Below are 16,904 nucleotides of genomic sequence, written 5' to 3' on the forward strand. Positions count from 1 at the left end.
GCATGAACTATTAGACATAGAACATTGTATATGGTCTTAAATGAGAATGGAAGAGAAAAACACTTCATTTACATTTATTTTGAATTTGTGAAATGTGTGTGAATTTTAAATGGAGGTCCATTTTATGTATTTTTGTGTTCATTATAAGAACTGGAAGACAAATTGAGGGCTTATAAGCATGCACAAAAGGGCACTCCTTGTCATTATACTGTGGACAATTGTGGAGGTAGTGTGTATGTTGGAGATAGGTGGTTAGACCTTGTAAAGTGATAGATTTTGGGTGGCAAGTGGCCACGAGGATACTTCAAAACTCATTTGTGCTCAGAAAAATTTTGCGCTGAGTGGAACTCAGGATCTGTCAACCAGTTAAAATTTTAATTTTTAGGGAGTGTTTTAACTTTGATTTATTTTGGCTGCATTTTGAAAATATTACTGGTTAGTCTGTTTGAATCTACTCATGATTACAGAAGTCTTGATATGTTGAGTACCAGAGTTAGTAAATAACTTGTGTCTAGTTTAACCGAATGGGACTTTTTTTTTCATGGATCATTGATGTTTAATTTATATCTGATGAATCTAAATTGCAGTCACACAATCTTTACTGAATTTTACTATTATTGTTATTACTTACTATTGTTACTTTATTTATGCTGAAATGTGTATTTGTAGGACCACTGTTAGATTATTTGTGTGCTGAGTAAATCATAAGTTTTTTCAGTAAGAAAAGCTTTGGTGTCACCCACATCAGTTATTCTAAAGAATACAACCCTTTTTATCATTTTATTAATATCTTATGTTATTTCCACTTGTATTTTTATTTAAATCAACATAATTTGCCAGTGCTCAGACAATTTAGACTAAAGGATCACAAGTTAAAACTATTTTTGTAGCAAATTTAGCTACTGGGCATGAAAACAGACTGAGCAACGTGCAACCCTATGGGGATATTGAGCCACCATTTCAAATTCAGCCGTGCATTTCCTAGCTGTGTGTGTCTGAAGTATATCATAACGCTTGCTGTTGCAATTGATTACTATTACAGAGCAGCTTGGGAGAGGAGGGGAGGAGGGAGATTAAGAGAGAAGGGGGAATGATGCTTACAATCAAGTAATTGGTGTTTACATGGCAAATTAGTTTTGTTATTAGCAAGACCAAATATTCTTTTGCTGAGCGAATTATTTCATGTGGAGATTAACACTCTGTTGCGGTAAAGGCATTGACTGCTTTGTATCTTATTGCGATGCCAGTCAGTCATCAGAGTAGGAAACTGCACTGAAGCTTAGGGTAGTAAGAAACATGTAATAGAACAGTGGACCTTTCTTTTGCACAGTGTGGCACAATGCAGAGCTCTAATTGTTAACCAATGGCCAAGAGAGCTAGAGATTAATGTCCAAATCGTGCTCAAGTGTATTGTTTTATTTTTCTTCCTATCCGGCTTGCAGTGCACAATCTAGCATATAATGAAAGATTTCATTCTAAATAGCAATTACATATGCAGAATCAATTGGTGCAAAATGTGTGTCAGTTTTTTTCAATAAAATATGTGTTCAACCAGCACAATATGGCTATCCAGAGAGTTGCACATGTGCACCTGTATGTGTTTTTGTATATGTGTTTTTTTTTAAAGCTGTTCAGAGAAGCATGATGAATATAACATTGTATGCACTGGCTTAATAAAATTAGTGTTAATAAGGCCAAACTTTCTACTTTTAAAGGCCTGGCTCAATAAAATTAGTGTTAATAAGGCCAAACTTTCTACTTTTAAAGGCATCCGCTGTTTCCTCTCCTGGCCTTGCTGTTTGAGCGCTGTGAACAGGCAACTCAGTCAGCTGAGTGTCCCAATTCGGAAAGCTTTAATATGGATATCCAAGCCTTTGTACAGCACCAAGAACGGGACCGCAAACCCTTCCTTCTCAACGACCCAGAGGTGGATGGCCTTGTAAGTATTAAATGTGACATTTTATAAGTAGTTCAGTGATGGAGTAGTATGGCTGATTTACTGGTTCATTATGATGTGCATAGAATGTGACTTGGCATATAATGTGATGTGGACCACTACAGTGTAAGAGTGATAGTGGGAATTTTACAAACTTACTTGAACTCTGTCTACAGCTTTTCAGTGTAGAAATAAAATGAAAAGTCCTCTGTGCGACATTTATTATTATCACAGTGTTTATATGTAGTAAAATCAATATCTGTTTCTTTTTCAGATGATTAAGGCAATACAGGTGTTACGCATCCATCTCTTAGAATTGGAGAAGGTGCAAGAGTTGTGCAAGGACTTTTGCAACCGCTATATTACGTGCCTCAAGGGCAAGATGCAGAGTGAGAACCTGTTGAGGTCAGACTATGCCAGTTATGACAGCAATAACCACAGTGGGAGCCACAGTGGCAGCCATAGCAGTAGCTCAAACTCCAACAGCCCTGCTGCTGGGGGCAGCGCGCCTTACCCTCCATCCCCACATCCTCTCCAGGTATGTAACAGATGCTGCTGGGTCCATAACTACAGTCAAACTGCTGTGCTGCATACACTAATACTAGTACTGTTAAAATCAGTAGCAACTTTGATTGTGCGTAAAGTTGAATTTTTGACTGTTCAGCTGCTAGATGTATTTACAATCCAGTTCTACTGTTATACCACATTTTTTTCTGTTTTTATGGTTAGTATGGCATTTGAATTAGTTATACTTGCGTTTGACATTGTGTCAACTGTTTGGGGTGAACTGGATTGTTATATTATTCTTAAAAAATCAGGTTTGCCAAAATAGCTTGTAAACCGTTTTATTGATTACCAGTTTTGACAGATCTGTGCTGTCGTTATTGGATCTTGAAACATATTAACAGAAGTTAATGATCTTCACCAACTTGCAAGCCACATAGTGACATTGTGTCACTTTACAGATAAAAGCAGCAAGGAAAATCAGCATTTCAGACATAAAATACCACAAATATAAAACACATAATTACATTGTGCTGATGTCCTAGCCCATTCATTCACCTAACACCACAATGTTTGACGTGCTGATGTTCCTTGCTACTTTTTACTGTAAAGTGATGCAACACTATTATGTGGCTTGCAAGTTTGTAAAGATAATGAAGTTCTGTTAAATGTTACAGGATCTGATGATGACAGCACAGATCTGTTGAAACTGTTGATCAATAAAAATATTTACAAGCAATCGTAGCAAATGTGATTTTTAATGAATAATATTTTAATTAGTGTGTACATTTTAATTTTTGTAGTATTATGGTAAGCCAGTTTAACTCTTAAGGTGCTTCTCTCCCACTGTACCCTCCTTTTTTCTTTTCCTTTATTTTTTTATATATATATATATATATATATATATATATATATATATATATATATATATATATATATATATATATATATATAAAAAATATGGGGAAACATTCCACACGGGAAAAATATATTTAAAAACAAAGATGATGTGACTTACCATATGAAAGTGCTGGCAGGTCGATAGAAACACAAACAGACACATACATACACACAAAATTCAAGCTTTCGCAACAAACTGTTGCCTCATCAGGAAAGAGGGAAGGAGAGGGAAAGACGAAAGGAAGTGGGTTTTAAGGGAGAGGGTAAGGAGTCATTCCAATCCCGAGAGCGGAAAGACTTACCTTAGGGGGAAAAAAGGACGGGTATACACTCGCGCGCGCGCACACACACACATATCCATCCACACATATACAGACACAAGCAGACATATTTAAAGACCAAATGGTCTTTAAATATGTCTGCTTGTGTCTGTATATGTGTGTGTGTGCGAGTGTATACCCGTCCTGTGATGAGTGTTTATTCACTGTTATCTTGTTTCACATGTTTTGGGCACTTCTGATACTTTCTCTTATGCTAAATGATATGACACAGAATTAAGACTCTGGTCTCCTTCTCAGGAGCAGTTGACATCAGAAACAGTCATCCTGATTTAGATCTCCAGAAGGTTTTGTAAATCAAATCTGGCAAATATTGCAATCTTTCCTTCATCAGGTTGTGTCCAGATTCCTCTGTCATCCCTACTGAACTGACTAAATTCTGTGCTTAAAAAGATCTAATTGTTAAAGAGAAGTTTAAAAAGCCCTCACATCCTTTTCCTTCGAGTTTTGTGGTGCAGTGAGTATGCTGCTGTACTAAACGTTTCATTTCTTCTTCCTCACATTACTTAATTATTTTGCACTTTTTGTTTTTCTAATACACATGGTTGTACAGGGTGATTTTAAAAAACATTTACAGACTGATATTGCACATCAGGCGTACAACAAGGATCATTAATCACCCAGAACCAGGGATCGCAAACACCACAAGAAGGTGCTATGGCCACGTGTGGGCTGAATCATCGTGTTTAATTGGACTGTATATTCTCCTGGACCAACGTGGTGGATGCATGTATCTCTTATTCCTGGGAGAGGTTCTGCTGGACATGCTGAATGATGTTCCCATGCCTATTTGTCATCACATTCTATTTCAGCACTATAGAACCCCCAGCATTTCAGCAGACAAGTGAGGGCACATCTGCAGGCTACCTTTCCTGGCTGCTGGATTGGTAATGGTGGGCCAGTTGCATGACCACCACAACCACCCAATCTGTCTCCAATTGATTTTTTCCTGTGGTGATATCTGAAGGGTTTTACGTACGAACACCCATTACATCATCATATGATGTAGTGGGCAGGATTGTTGTGGCAGCAGGATGTCTTTGAGATACACCAGATATCTTTGAGAGGGTGTGCCATTCAGTGCAGCACTGATGTCTGGCATGTCTCGAAGCATCTGGACAAAACTTTGTGCTTCTCCTCTAGTGGGTGTCCATTTGTAATATGTGTCTAAATAAATGCAATGCTATTTAGTAGTCCCAGATGGCCTTTGTGATCCCTGGCTCCTATGTGATTACTGATCCTTGTTGTATGCCTGATGTACCAAGTCATTTTGTGAACGTTTTTTTGAGCCACCCTTTAAATCAGTATAGTCCCTCATTATCGCAAATGTTTAGTGCTTTATATGTTGATTACTGCAGAGACCCACCTTTATTCACTGTGGCCAGTCGCATACGAGATGGTAAACAACAGTTTTACTTGTAGTTAATGATGTGTGCTACCTTCAGGGTCTGTAACCCATTAGTGGAGGAACCGTAATCGTCACCAGTGGACTGCACCCCCACGAGTCACCGCGTTGGTACGTGTTTGACAGGTGGTGTCCTCTGCAGGGGGCGTTCAGCTCGCAGCTGCCGCTGCCGCCGGGACAGTGCTGATGCCTCAGCACCCGCAGCACGTCGTTGCTGGTGGCGGTGGTGCAGCGACGGGCCCGGTCCCCGTTCCGGCCCATCAACAGGCGAGTGCCGCGGCGGCGGCAGCCGCAGCAGCAGCTGCGCAGCTGGCTTACCAGATGGTACACACGCCTCAGGGGCTCGTCGCTGCTCCGGTGCACTTGCCTCCCACTTCTGCTGTTGCAGTTCCCCCTTCGCAAGGTCCACCACTGTCACCGGGTGTTGTCCACGGTAGCACACCACTGTCTCAGATTGGCGCCAACCCGTGTCCACCTCCGTCTGATGCCAGTCTTCTCCAAGGTTAGATATTTTATTTTTTTTCTCAACTGTAATTATGCATCTGAACTGGTGCCCATTAACGACATTTAACTTGTTGGTTTAAAGAGGGGAGGAGTGAACAGGAAATGTTAACACAGGTCTGTTTACTTTCAACTTCTGACCATGATCTGCTGAACAGCTGCTGTGACACTGTGACTGTTAGCTGAACTACACGGAACTGATTGATGATAAAGCAAGAAAAGCTTTCTATCTGGTAAAGAATTCTTTCATAGTGAGACAAAAGATTGGCATTTTGTTAGTCTATCATTTGCAAAGGCGGAGAGATTCTGTATAGATGGTTGTGCTGCAAGTTCTCATGATGGAGAGAAATGATGCACAGTAGTTCAGTTGATCATATCTTGTATTTGTTGTAAAAATAATTTACAGAACAGTCTTCAGCAGCTCATACACAATTGACATCGTTACCAACCCCAGCTATACACTGATGTGACAAAAGTCATGGTATACCTCCTAATATTGTGTCGGACTTCCTTTTGGGTGGGACAGTGCAACATTTTCAACACGGCATGGACTCAGGTTGTTGGAAGTTCCCTGCAGAAATATTGAGCCATGCTGCTGCTGTAGCTGTCCATAATTGCAAAGTGTTGCCAGCACAGAATTTTGTGCAGAAACCGACCTCCCGATTATGTCCCATAAATGTTAAGTGGGGTTCATGTTGGGCAATCGGGTGGCCAAATCATTCTCTTGAATTGTCCAGAATGTTCTTCAAATCAATCGCAAACAACTGTGACCTGGTGACATGACACATTGTCATCCATAAAAATTCCATCTTTGTTTGGGAACTTAGATCCAGTCCATTCCATGTAAACACAGACCACACAATTATGGAACCAGTACCAGCTTGCGGAGAGACTCGTTGACAACTTGGGTGCATGACTTCATGGCATCTGTGCCACACTCGAACACTACCACCAGTTCTTATCAACTGAAATCAGGACGCATCTGAGCAGGCTACAGTTTTTTCTTCATCTGGCATACAACTGATATGGTCACAAGCCCAGGAGACGTACTGCAGGCGATGATGTGCTGTTAGCAAAGGCACTCATCTCCTGCCATAGCCAATTAACTCCATATTTGGATGCTAGCCAGTTAACTACATATCTGGCTGCACTGTCCTAAAGAATACATTTGTCATACATCCTACATGGATTTCTTTGGTTATTTCACACACTATTCTTATCTTTTAGCACTGACAACGCTACACAAACACCGCTCCTCACGGTAGTTAAGTGGTGAGAGGTAAAGCCTGAAATTTGATATACTCATCACACTCTTGACACTGTGTATCTTGGAATATTTAATTCCCTAATGATTTTCAAAATGCAAAGTCCCATGTGTCTGGCACCAACTATCATTCTGCATTCAAAGTCTGTTAGTTCCCATTGTGAAGCCATAATTACATCGGAAACATTTTCACATGAATGACCTGAGTACAAATGACACCTCTGCCAATGCACTGCCCTTTTATACCTTTTGTATGCATACTGCCACATCTGTGCATGTGCATATTGCTACCCCATGACTTTTGTCATATCAGTGTATATAGTATGTTTGGGGAAAAAGAGACTATTTTATTTGTAAGTTGAAAAGGTGAGGTCATCCTAAAAATTACTCAAGTAGATTCTGAGAGGGGGAATTAATGTAGTATGCAAGAGGCTAACCCTGTTATTACTTATTGTCTGTGATACGTTGTGCTAAATATAGGGCATTTCAGTTATAGTGTTTTGTGGTGGTGGTCTTGTTAATAATGGTGGTGGCAGTGGCAATCATATTAATGTAAGTTATGTAGAGTAATTTGGGAACTGTGATATTTTTCATGTGTTGCTGTACAACAAGCACTTAAAGAGTGTCTTGTGGATGCAAGATTATGTCATCTCAGTACATTGCTGAATCCATAGATATGTCAAATTCCATGCTATATCAGTACTCCAAGTAATGTTAATTCTATAACAAAATATGAGAATTTGTGGAACTTAGAAGGTTCAGAGCTTTGAGTCTGCATGTTACAGTGCTGAGACAGCTGGCCAGTGAAAGGCAGTTATCTGGATTCATGTTTAGATTAAGCACACAGATGTTCATCCAGTGAATATTGTCAAAATATTTATAGTAGTGGGTGAATATATTTGGGGTTAGGCATGTGAATTTATCATACTAACAATTCCAAAATTCAGTGGTAGTGGTAAATGCATTTCAGCACATTGGACAGGTATAGTGCTTTTGGAGGAACAACCCTTGTCTGGTGATAGCTGTTACAGATTCTGTGCTTCAAAGTAACAGTACTTTCCAGTAGAATTGGGGACAAACTATCTCCATCCAAAATGTTGATGCAAAGGTCCTTGAAGATACTGGATTAAACTAGCTGGAGGGCATTTATGAATTCACAGATTTATTACTTGCTAAAGTACACTAAAGTACATCATATCATGAAGTAGTATTAAATTGTATTGTCAGGTGCGTGGTAGGAGTTTACTGTCTCATGTCATCATCTGGCATTCTGAGATCTCTGAATTTTTATTCTGTCCAAGAAATCTATTAGTGGGTGATAAATAATACAAGGAATAGTGACATGGTACTACTTATGAAAGAATCTATCCCTCCGCTCTCCCCACACACTCCTCTGTTCTCATAGGTTAAGTATCATTTTGCTTTCAGAGCTATTAAATTGTATGAGCTCATTATTGTCAGGTGCGTGGTAGGAGTTTACTGTCTCATGTCATCAACTGGCATTCTGAGATCTCTGAATTTTTATTCTGTCCAAGAAATCTATTAGTGGGTGATAAATAATACAGGGAATAGTGACATGGTACTACTTGTGAAAGAATCTTTCCCTCCTCTCTCCCCACACACTCCTCTGTTCTCGTAGGTTAAGTATAATTTTGATTTCAGAGCTATTTAAGCTCTCCTCTTCAATCAGTTAAATACAAATATGTTGACATGAGCAGAAGTTGAAACTGGGGACATATGTACGTTACTGAGTGAGTGAAAGAAGTAAGAGTGTATTGAAAAAGTACTGAAATGTTCTGAGCAGTATAACACTCATTCTTGATTGGAGTAAACCATGAAGTCATCACTTGTGATTTTATGCAGTTTTATTAAGAAGGAGAATTCTTCTGAACTACTCAACTTTTTACCTTTTACAGTATTGTGGTATAATCTAAACCATAGTTGCTAAACTGCATCTTCTCCTCTTCCACACCTTGTCTCTCTCTCTCTCTCTCTCTCTCTCTCTCTCTCTCTCTCTCTCTCTCTCTCATTTCATATTTTTTTTCTATGTGATATAACGATTGATACTACCAGTACTATTCTTATCAAGCTCCTATATACACTAGTTAATTTGTAATGACTTGCAAGCAGCTGTTATTGTTTCTTCATTTCTTCTCTCTTGACACTGCAGGTCAGCTATCTCCCGCACCAACTACCCCTGGCTCAGTGGATGATGAAGATGACTACCTGGGCAAGAAAAAACAGAAACGCGGTGTTTTGCCAAAGCATGCGACAAGTGTCATGAGGTCATGGCTCTTTCAGCACTTAGTTGTAAGTACATTATCAGAAAATCCCTGATTTTGTGTCCAGTTTCACATAGTGTTTATGTGTATATTGTGAATGTTTGTGGTGCACCATTATAATAAGAAAATGAACAGTGAATAGAAAGGACTGAGTGAATGAATAAGTTTTAGAAATATGAAAGCAGTATCTCGATAACATTATTTAATTAAAGGGAGAGAGTGGAGGAGAAGAGGAGGAGGAGGAAAAACACACACAGTGAGTGATGTATCATTATTTTTGCCTGCAGCACCCCTACCCCACTGAAGATGAGAAGCGTCAAATAGCTGCACAAACCAACCTTACACTGCTCCAAGTGAACAACTGGTTTATAAATGCTCGGAGACGTATTCTTCAGCCAATGCTTGATGCTTCTGCCCCTGGTGGGGGTGATAGTGGTGTCAGTGGAGGTGCAAGCCATCGTAAGGCCAAAAGTGGAGGAAGTACAGGAGCTAGTAAACAAGCAGCTGCCCAACGTTTCTGGCCTGATAATATTGCATCTCTGCAACCACAGCTCACGGAGTCTAATGGCACTGTGCATACAGGTAAGTTATCAATTGTGGTATTTTTATATAGTTAGCAGTTGAAGCATAAATACCATGTACATATTAGATATGTGCACTAAAGAGACATTGAAACTCTTTAGATGTGGGATTGTTGCATTGGATTAATATTAGTACCTAATACTAGATGAGAGTTACATGAGACTTCATACCATTTTGTAATAAAAGCAAAAAGAACTACAAAAAAAATGTGAAAAGTAGAAATGTGAAACGTGATCAGTAATTCAAATTTTTGGAAACCATGTGTCAAAACAGTAGATGAGAATAATACTGTGCACAAACAAGTATACTGAAAAAAAGTAAGATAATAGGTAATCATTCTTTCAAGGGAAATCCCCATCACAAAAATGCAGATGTCAGACCAAATAATCCACCATGTAGTCATGCCCATTGTCTTTTGGCAACAAATTGCTAGGACAATTCGTGATACATCACATGATTCTCCCGCATTACTTAGCATAAGTTTCTGTCCCTCATTATATTGACAGACGTAGAGTTCTCCTCCCTTTGCTTACTGCAGCATCTGGAAATAATCTGTCACATGCATAAGTGCATAAGGTGATGTGCTGTACATAACAGCACACATTCAGTAACTGATAGTCCCAGATTGTATACAATTAACATTTATTTTCATTTCACACAAAAATGCAAATGTACAAGTTGTTGTTGTTTTTTATATAGGAGACATGATGTTTCTCTGCCCATTGATCATTTTCAGAACATCTTCATTCTTCTGTCCAGCTGGTCCTCACCAGCCTTCTCTTGAGTAATATTTCCAACAGTTTTAAGTGCTTTGTGTCTCTCTTCAACAGTGTTCAGTACCCCCTGCCATATAGGAGCGCACTCCAGATGAATGTCTCGATAAATTGTTCTTTTCTACGTCAGACAACTTGTTCACTACTAGTTGTCTTCCTTCATAAAAAGCACAGTAAGTTGTTGCATGCATCAAACCAGTCTCAGGACTGAAGACCACAACAACAACAAGTTGTTGCAATTCTTTTTTTGATTTCCGAGCTTCGTCTGTATATTCTGTAGGTAAGATACCTAAATAAAAACAATTCTCAACTTTTTCTACTGTATTTCTTCCAATTTTTCTTGTACTATGGTAATTTTGTTTTATTATTAATTTTGAGTCTGAATCATCTCACTTTTGTTGCAAATTTAGGAAGTATAATCTGCATCCATTTTTCATTAGCAGCTGTTAAGGCTGTATCATCTGCAAGTTTTATGCAGTGAATGGAAATTCCATTTACTTTAACTTTAACTCCAGGTGTTTTTCCTTTGAATATCCATTTAGCTTATTCATGAAAAGGGATTAAATCGTTCTGATACCAGCTTCAGATATTTTTGTGTTAATGTTTTGCCATTAACATTTTAGTCTTTAATGCTAAAAACATAACAACTATAAATGAACATTGTGGAGCTCAGAGTGGTGACTAAGCAATGATATTTTGCTACAGATTCGTCGCTGATGAGTTCAGGTGCTTTGAGTAGTGAAGAAAGTGATGGAGGCAGCAGCCAGGAAGAGGACGAAGATGATGAGGATGCGGACGGTGAAATGGAGAGCTGTCACGGGGGAGCGTATCGGGGAAGCAGAGGGGGTGTGCCGAGTGGTGCAGACCTCAAGCTGGAGTGCAGCTCGGAGGACTCTCAGCAGTCGCAGCAGCAATGACACATGCAGCTCGGGCTGCCCACGGCTGCAGCCAGCCACTGAACCACACAGGGGGAGCGGGGTGGGCGAAAGGAGAAGGACGAGAGGCCACCACACATGCATTACAAGTGCTGGGTGACACGCGGTGGCAGTGGCATTGCTTCTATGTTCTGGTAGGTAGTATTTTAAGTAATAATTGCCTGTTAGTAAGTAAATGAGGAAATACAGTCATCACCAAATAATATTTTTTGTAGTATTGCACAGCTTTGAATAGGAAAGTGGTGTAGTGTGCCAAGAACCAGCTACAAACTATTTGTCCTTGCAAGGTTTTCACCAACTAATAGAGAATAGATACTCTCTTCTTTGATGACAAGAAGGATGCTGTTGTCAGTGATCATGGCTAGTTAAGCATCATATTTTAAGAAGTAACAGCAACAATTTTCAGAGATAAGTAGGGACAGAAGCAGAAACAATGCTATGGTGTGCACTACTCAGTATTGCCAGTACCAGGGTAGCTAGCACCAGAGAGTGTGGCATGGGACAGAGGCAGAGTGCTAGCTAGTAATGCCACACTTTTTGTTAAGAACACATCACACAGGTGCCCTCGTAGTTGTGCACCATTATAATGGGAAGAAAGTACAGGTTACACGTCTCTACAAGAAGGTTAACAGGAGTGCCAACCATTGTCTTTGACATGCATCTGTTGAAATATAATGATGTATTTCAAACAAAAGACCACCTCCATGACACCCAGCATTGATTCTGAAAACATTAATCATGCAAAACCCAACTTACACTTTTCTCAAATGTCATCCTGAAAGCTGTGGAACAAGACAGTCATGTGGATACAGTATTTCTTGACTTCCAAAAGAAGCATTTGACTCAGTACCACACCTAGGCTTATTATGAAACGTACGACCATATGGGGTACAGAGTGAAGTTTGTGAATGGATTGATGATTCTTGGTAGGGATGTGGCATGTTGTCTTGGATGGAGAATAATGAACAGATGTGTTCTATTGAGACTTTTTTCGTTGATGGTCTACATTAGTGACCTGGCAGACTTTTTACAGATGATGCAGTTTCCTGCAGAGTGATTCTTATTAATGTTTAGAAGCCTCTGAAGCGACATGGCTGATGCTGAAACAAGTAGTTTAATATAAGACATAAGGGGCATATGGGGTCAGGAAGTACCGTGAGAGTGAATGATAAATGTTGATCATGTGATGTCAGCAGACAACATAACTCGCTGCATGTGCATTGTTTGAGCCTGTTGGTCTGTCACACCTGATCATCTCAATGGTAGTGAAGTATTCATGTTGGTCTGGCTCCCTGACCCACATGCACTACTATAGCGCATGGGTCACAGGATTTAAGTCTTGTGCCTGACAGCAATTTTTTTTAAATTTTTTTTTTAAAGTTAGATAACTGTGTGTTCGCATTGAAGTAAGATTTATTATTTTATTTACCAGCATAGCTGTCTCTGCTGGTTTATTGCAAAGTACAGTACAACAAAAACCTACCGTATTGTGTTGCAAGCAAATGAGTGTAAACTTCCGAATTGCATTGTTACCAGTAAATGACCTATGTTTCCTTATGAAATAATGTCTGTAAACAAAAAAAGAAAGAACAATACGAAAGAAACACAAAACAAGAACATTTTTCATTGGTTGCACTGAGGACAATAATTTTGTAACTTCAGTGTTTACAACAGACCACATTACAAAAGCTGTTTAAAATTTGTACCATTTGTCCAAATGCATGTATTGCACCACTCAATCATCCCTTCAAGTCCAACTGCTGCACATGCACATGTAGTGAAGTTCGTCATCTGATGATGATGTCACACGTCTAACATTTCTCATCCACTTTTGGTGTGTTTCCCGACATATGCAGCCCCATGTGTCTTATATTAAATTACTTGTCTCAGCATCATCTATGACAATTTGGGAGTTTTTTAATGTTAATAAGAATCACCATGTATAATGAAATGCTGTTTGAAACATTCTGCCCAAATATTTAGTCATATCTTCATAAGATTTCAAAGTGGGGCCACTTGCTTTAAATGTTCAGAAAAGCAAAATTGGGCACCTCACAGAATGAAAACACGTTGTGCCATATGACTACAATACCAGTGAGACAGTTGGAATCAGTCAGCTTGTACAAATATCTGCATTTAACAGTTTGTATGGATATGAAATGGAATGATCACATAGGTTTAGTTGTATGTGTAGCAGATGGCATACTTCAGTTCCTTTGTATGGTACTGAGAAAATGAAGCCAGTCTACAAAGGTTATTGCCTACAAAACACTTACACAACCCATCCTATAATATTCCTCAAGTTCCATATAGGACTGATAAAAGTGATATTTTAACATGTACAGCAAAGGACAGCACAAATGGTTACAGATTTGTTTGATACATAGGAGAGCCTCACAGAGATGCTGGAAAAGCTTAACTGGCAGATAATTGAAGATAGATAACCACTGCGATGTGAAAACCTACGCAAAATTTCAAGAAATAGTTTTAAGTTAGGAATCCAGTAATGTACTACATCTTACTATGTATTGCTCCTGTATGGATGCTAAGACAAGACTAGCCTTATTACAGTGTGCACAGAAGTGTTCAGGCAATGGCCATCAGACGCCCACATGGACAACATGGTAATAAGTATCCTTGGTGTAGAAAAACAACTGAACAAGTTGAAAACAGATAAGTCACCAGGTCCAGGTGGAAACCCAATTCAGTATTTCAAAGAGTACTCTATGGCATTGGCCCCTTACTTAGCTTGCTTTATTTGTGAATCTTTCGATCAGTGACTCGAAAAATGCACTGGTGACTCTCACATACAAGAAGGGTAAAAGAAAAGACCCGCAAAATTACAGACCAATATCCTTAAAATCAGTTTACTACACAATTTTTGAACATATTCTCGGTATAAATGTAATAATTTCCTTGAGACTGAGAAGCTTATGTCATCAAATCGGCAAGGTTTTGGAAAGCATTGCCCTTGCAAAACTCAGCTTGCCCTTTTCTCGCATGATATACTGCAAATTATGGATGAAGGGCAGCAGGCAAATTCCATATTTCTAGATTTCTGGAAAGCATAGTGCCCCACTGCATACTGTTAATGAAGAGATGAGCATATAGAGTATGTTCCCATATATGAGAATAGCTAAAAAATTTCTAAAGTTATAGAACCCATTATACTGTCCTCAATGGTGAGTGCTCATCAGAGACCAGGGTATTGTCAGGAGTGCCCCTGGGAAGTGTGTGGCATTATTTTCTACATACTTAAATGATCTGGCAGACAGATGAGCTGATGATGATGTGGTATATGGGAAGGTGTCTAAATTGAGTGACTGTAGAAGGATACAAGATGACATAGACAAAATTTCTAGTTGGTGGGATGTATGGCAGCTAGCTCTAAGTGTCGAATAACATCAGTTAAAATGTATGAGTAGAAAAACAAGCCCTTAATGTTCAGATGCAACATTAATAGTGTCCTGTTTGTCACAGTCACATCCTTTAAATGTCTGGGCATAACACTGCAAGGCGATATGAAATGGAGCAAGCATGTGAAGATTATGGTTAGGAAGGCAAATGGTCGACTTTTAGTTTATTGGGAAATTTTTTGGAAAGTGGGGTTCATCTGTAAAGGAGGCCACTTATACACCACTAGTGCAATCCATTCTTGAGTACTGGTCAAATGTTTGGGATCCGTACCATGTCGGTTCATACTGGTAGATTTGAACAACATGCAAGTATTATGGAGATGCTCAGAGAACTCCAATAGGAACCCTGGAGTGAGGAGGTTTTTTTTTAGGGGGGGGGGGATGGGGGGGGGGACACTATTGAGAAAATTTAGAGAACCAGCATTTGAGGTTGACTATAGAACGATTCTACTACTACCAACATATAGCGCGTGTAATGACCACAAAGATAAGGTAACAGAAATTAGGGCTCGTATGGACAGAAATTATGGCTCATATGGAGGCATATAGACTCTTCTTTTCCTTCACTCTATTTGTGAGTGGAACAAGAATGGAAATTAGTGGTAGTGGTATGGGTACCGTCCCCCATGCATTATATAGTGGCTTGGGGAGTATGTCTGTAGATGAAGATTTAGATGATTACATCCTTGCTCCATATGTGGATCAAAACAGAAGGAGAATTAGGCTGTTATTAACAGTTCAGGCACGTAGATGGAAATGTTGCTGAATGTAGCTAAGGGGTTCTACTCGCACTCTGTAGCAATAGAGACAAAAGCGTCAATAACATGCAGGTCATATTGGTATGTGTAAATTTATTTACAGTTCCTATTTGTAATATGACGTTCAATCAGAACTACTGATATCTTTGGGAGAGCCAGCCATGACAAAGCTATTCCTTTTAGTGTGCAAGATGTGTGAGATGGGCAAAATTCCCTCCGACATAAAGAAAAATGATATAATGCCACCACCAAAGAAAGCAGATGCTGACAGGTGTGAATATTACTGAACTATCAGTTTGATAACTCACGGTTGCAAAATACTAATATGAATTCTATATGGAAAAACTGGTAGAAGCTGACCTCAGGGAAGGTCAGTTTGGATTGTGGAGATATGTAGGAACATGAAAGGCAGTACTGACCCTGTGACTTCTCTTAGAACATAGCTTAACTACATTTATGGCATTTGTAGACTTAGGGAAAGCTTTTGACAGTATTGGCTGGAATACTCTTTGAAATTCTGACAGTAGCGTGGGTAAAATACAGGGAGCGAAAGACTGTTTACAACTTGTACAGAAACCAGACAGCAGTTATGAGCTAAGAACCATAAAAGGGAAGCAGTGATTGAGAAGAGAGTGAAGCTTATCCTCAATGTTATTCAAACTGTACATTGAGCAAACGATAAAGGAAACCAAAGAAAAATTTGGAGTAGGAATTAAAGTTCAGGGAAAAGAAATAAAAGCTTTGAAGTTTGCCAATGGCATTGTAATCCTGTCAGAGACAGCAAAGGACTTGGAAGAGCTGTTGAATGTAATGGGCATTGTCTTGAAAGGAGGATATAAGATGAAAATCAACAAAAGCAAAAAAAAGTATAATGGAATGTAGTCAAATTAAATCAGGTGTCAAATTAAATAAGGTGACATTGAGGGAATTAAATTAAAAAATGAGATGCTAAAAGTAGTAGATGAGTTTTGCTATTTAGGCCACAAAATAACTGATGGTGGCTGAAGTAGAGAGGATATAAAATGTAGGCTGGCAACGACAAGAAAAGTGTTTATGAAGAAGAGAAATTTAACATTGAATGTAGATTTAATAGTTAGGAAGTCCTTTCTAAAGGTATTTGTCTCAAGAATAGCCATGTATGGAAGTGAAACATGGACGATAAACAGTGTAGACAAGAAGAGAATAGAAGCTTTTGAAATGTGGTGCTCCAGAAGGATGCTGAACTTCAGATGGGTAGATCACATAACTAATGAGAATTGGGGAGATAAGAAGCTTGAGGCACATCTTGACTAAAAAAAGGGATCAGTTGA

At 39.1% G+C, this 16,904-nt stretch overlaps 1 protein-coding gene across 1 annotated transcript in view; it reads left to right on the forward strand.

Annotated features, from left to right (window-relative positions):
• The window catches only part of LOC124711126 (homeobox protein PKNOX1-like), a 731,542-nt gene that overhangs the window by 695,047 nt on the left and 19,591 nt on the right, over positions 1-16,904 (forward strand). Inside the window, exons 6-11 of the mRNA XM_047241014.1 lie at positions 1,768-1,939; positions 2,211-2,474; positions 5,210-5,585; positions 9,019-9,158; positions 9,418-9,712; positions 11,191-11,554. Coding sequence (XP_047096970.1) covers positions 1,768-1,939; positions 2,211-2,474; positions 5,210-5,585; positions 9,019-9,158; positions 9,418-9,712; positions 11,191-11,402 — 1,459 coding nt within the window. The 3' untranslated portion in view covers positions 11,403-11,554. The remainder of the gene's footprint in view (positions 1-1,767; positions 1,940-2,210; positions 2,475-5,209; positions 5,586-9,018; positions 9,159-9,417; positions 9,713-11,190; positions 11,555-16,904) is intronic.

The sequence above is a fragment of the Schistocerca piceifrons genome, chromosome 8, assembly GCF_021461385.2.
Source record: "Schistocerca piceifrons isolate TAMUIC-IGC-003096 chromosome 8, iqSchPice1.1, whole genome shotgun sequence".
In the NCBI taxonomy this organism is placed as follows: Eukaryota; Metazoa; Arthropoda; class Insecta; order Orthoptera; family Acrididae; genus Schistocerca; species Schistocerca piceifrons.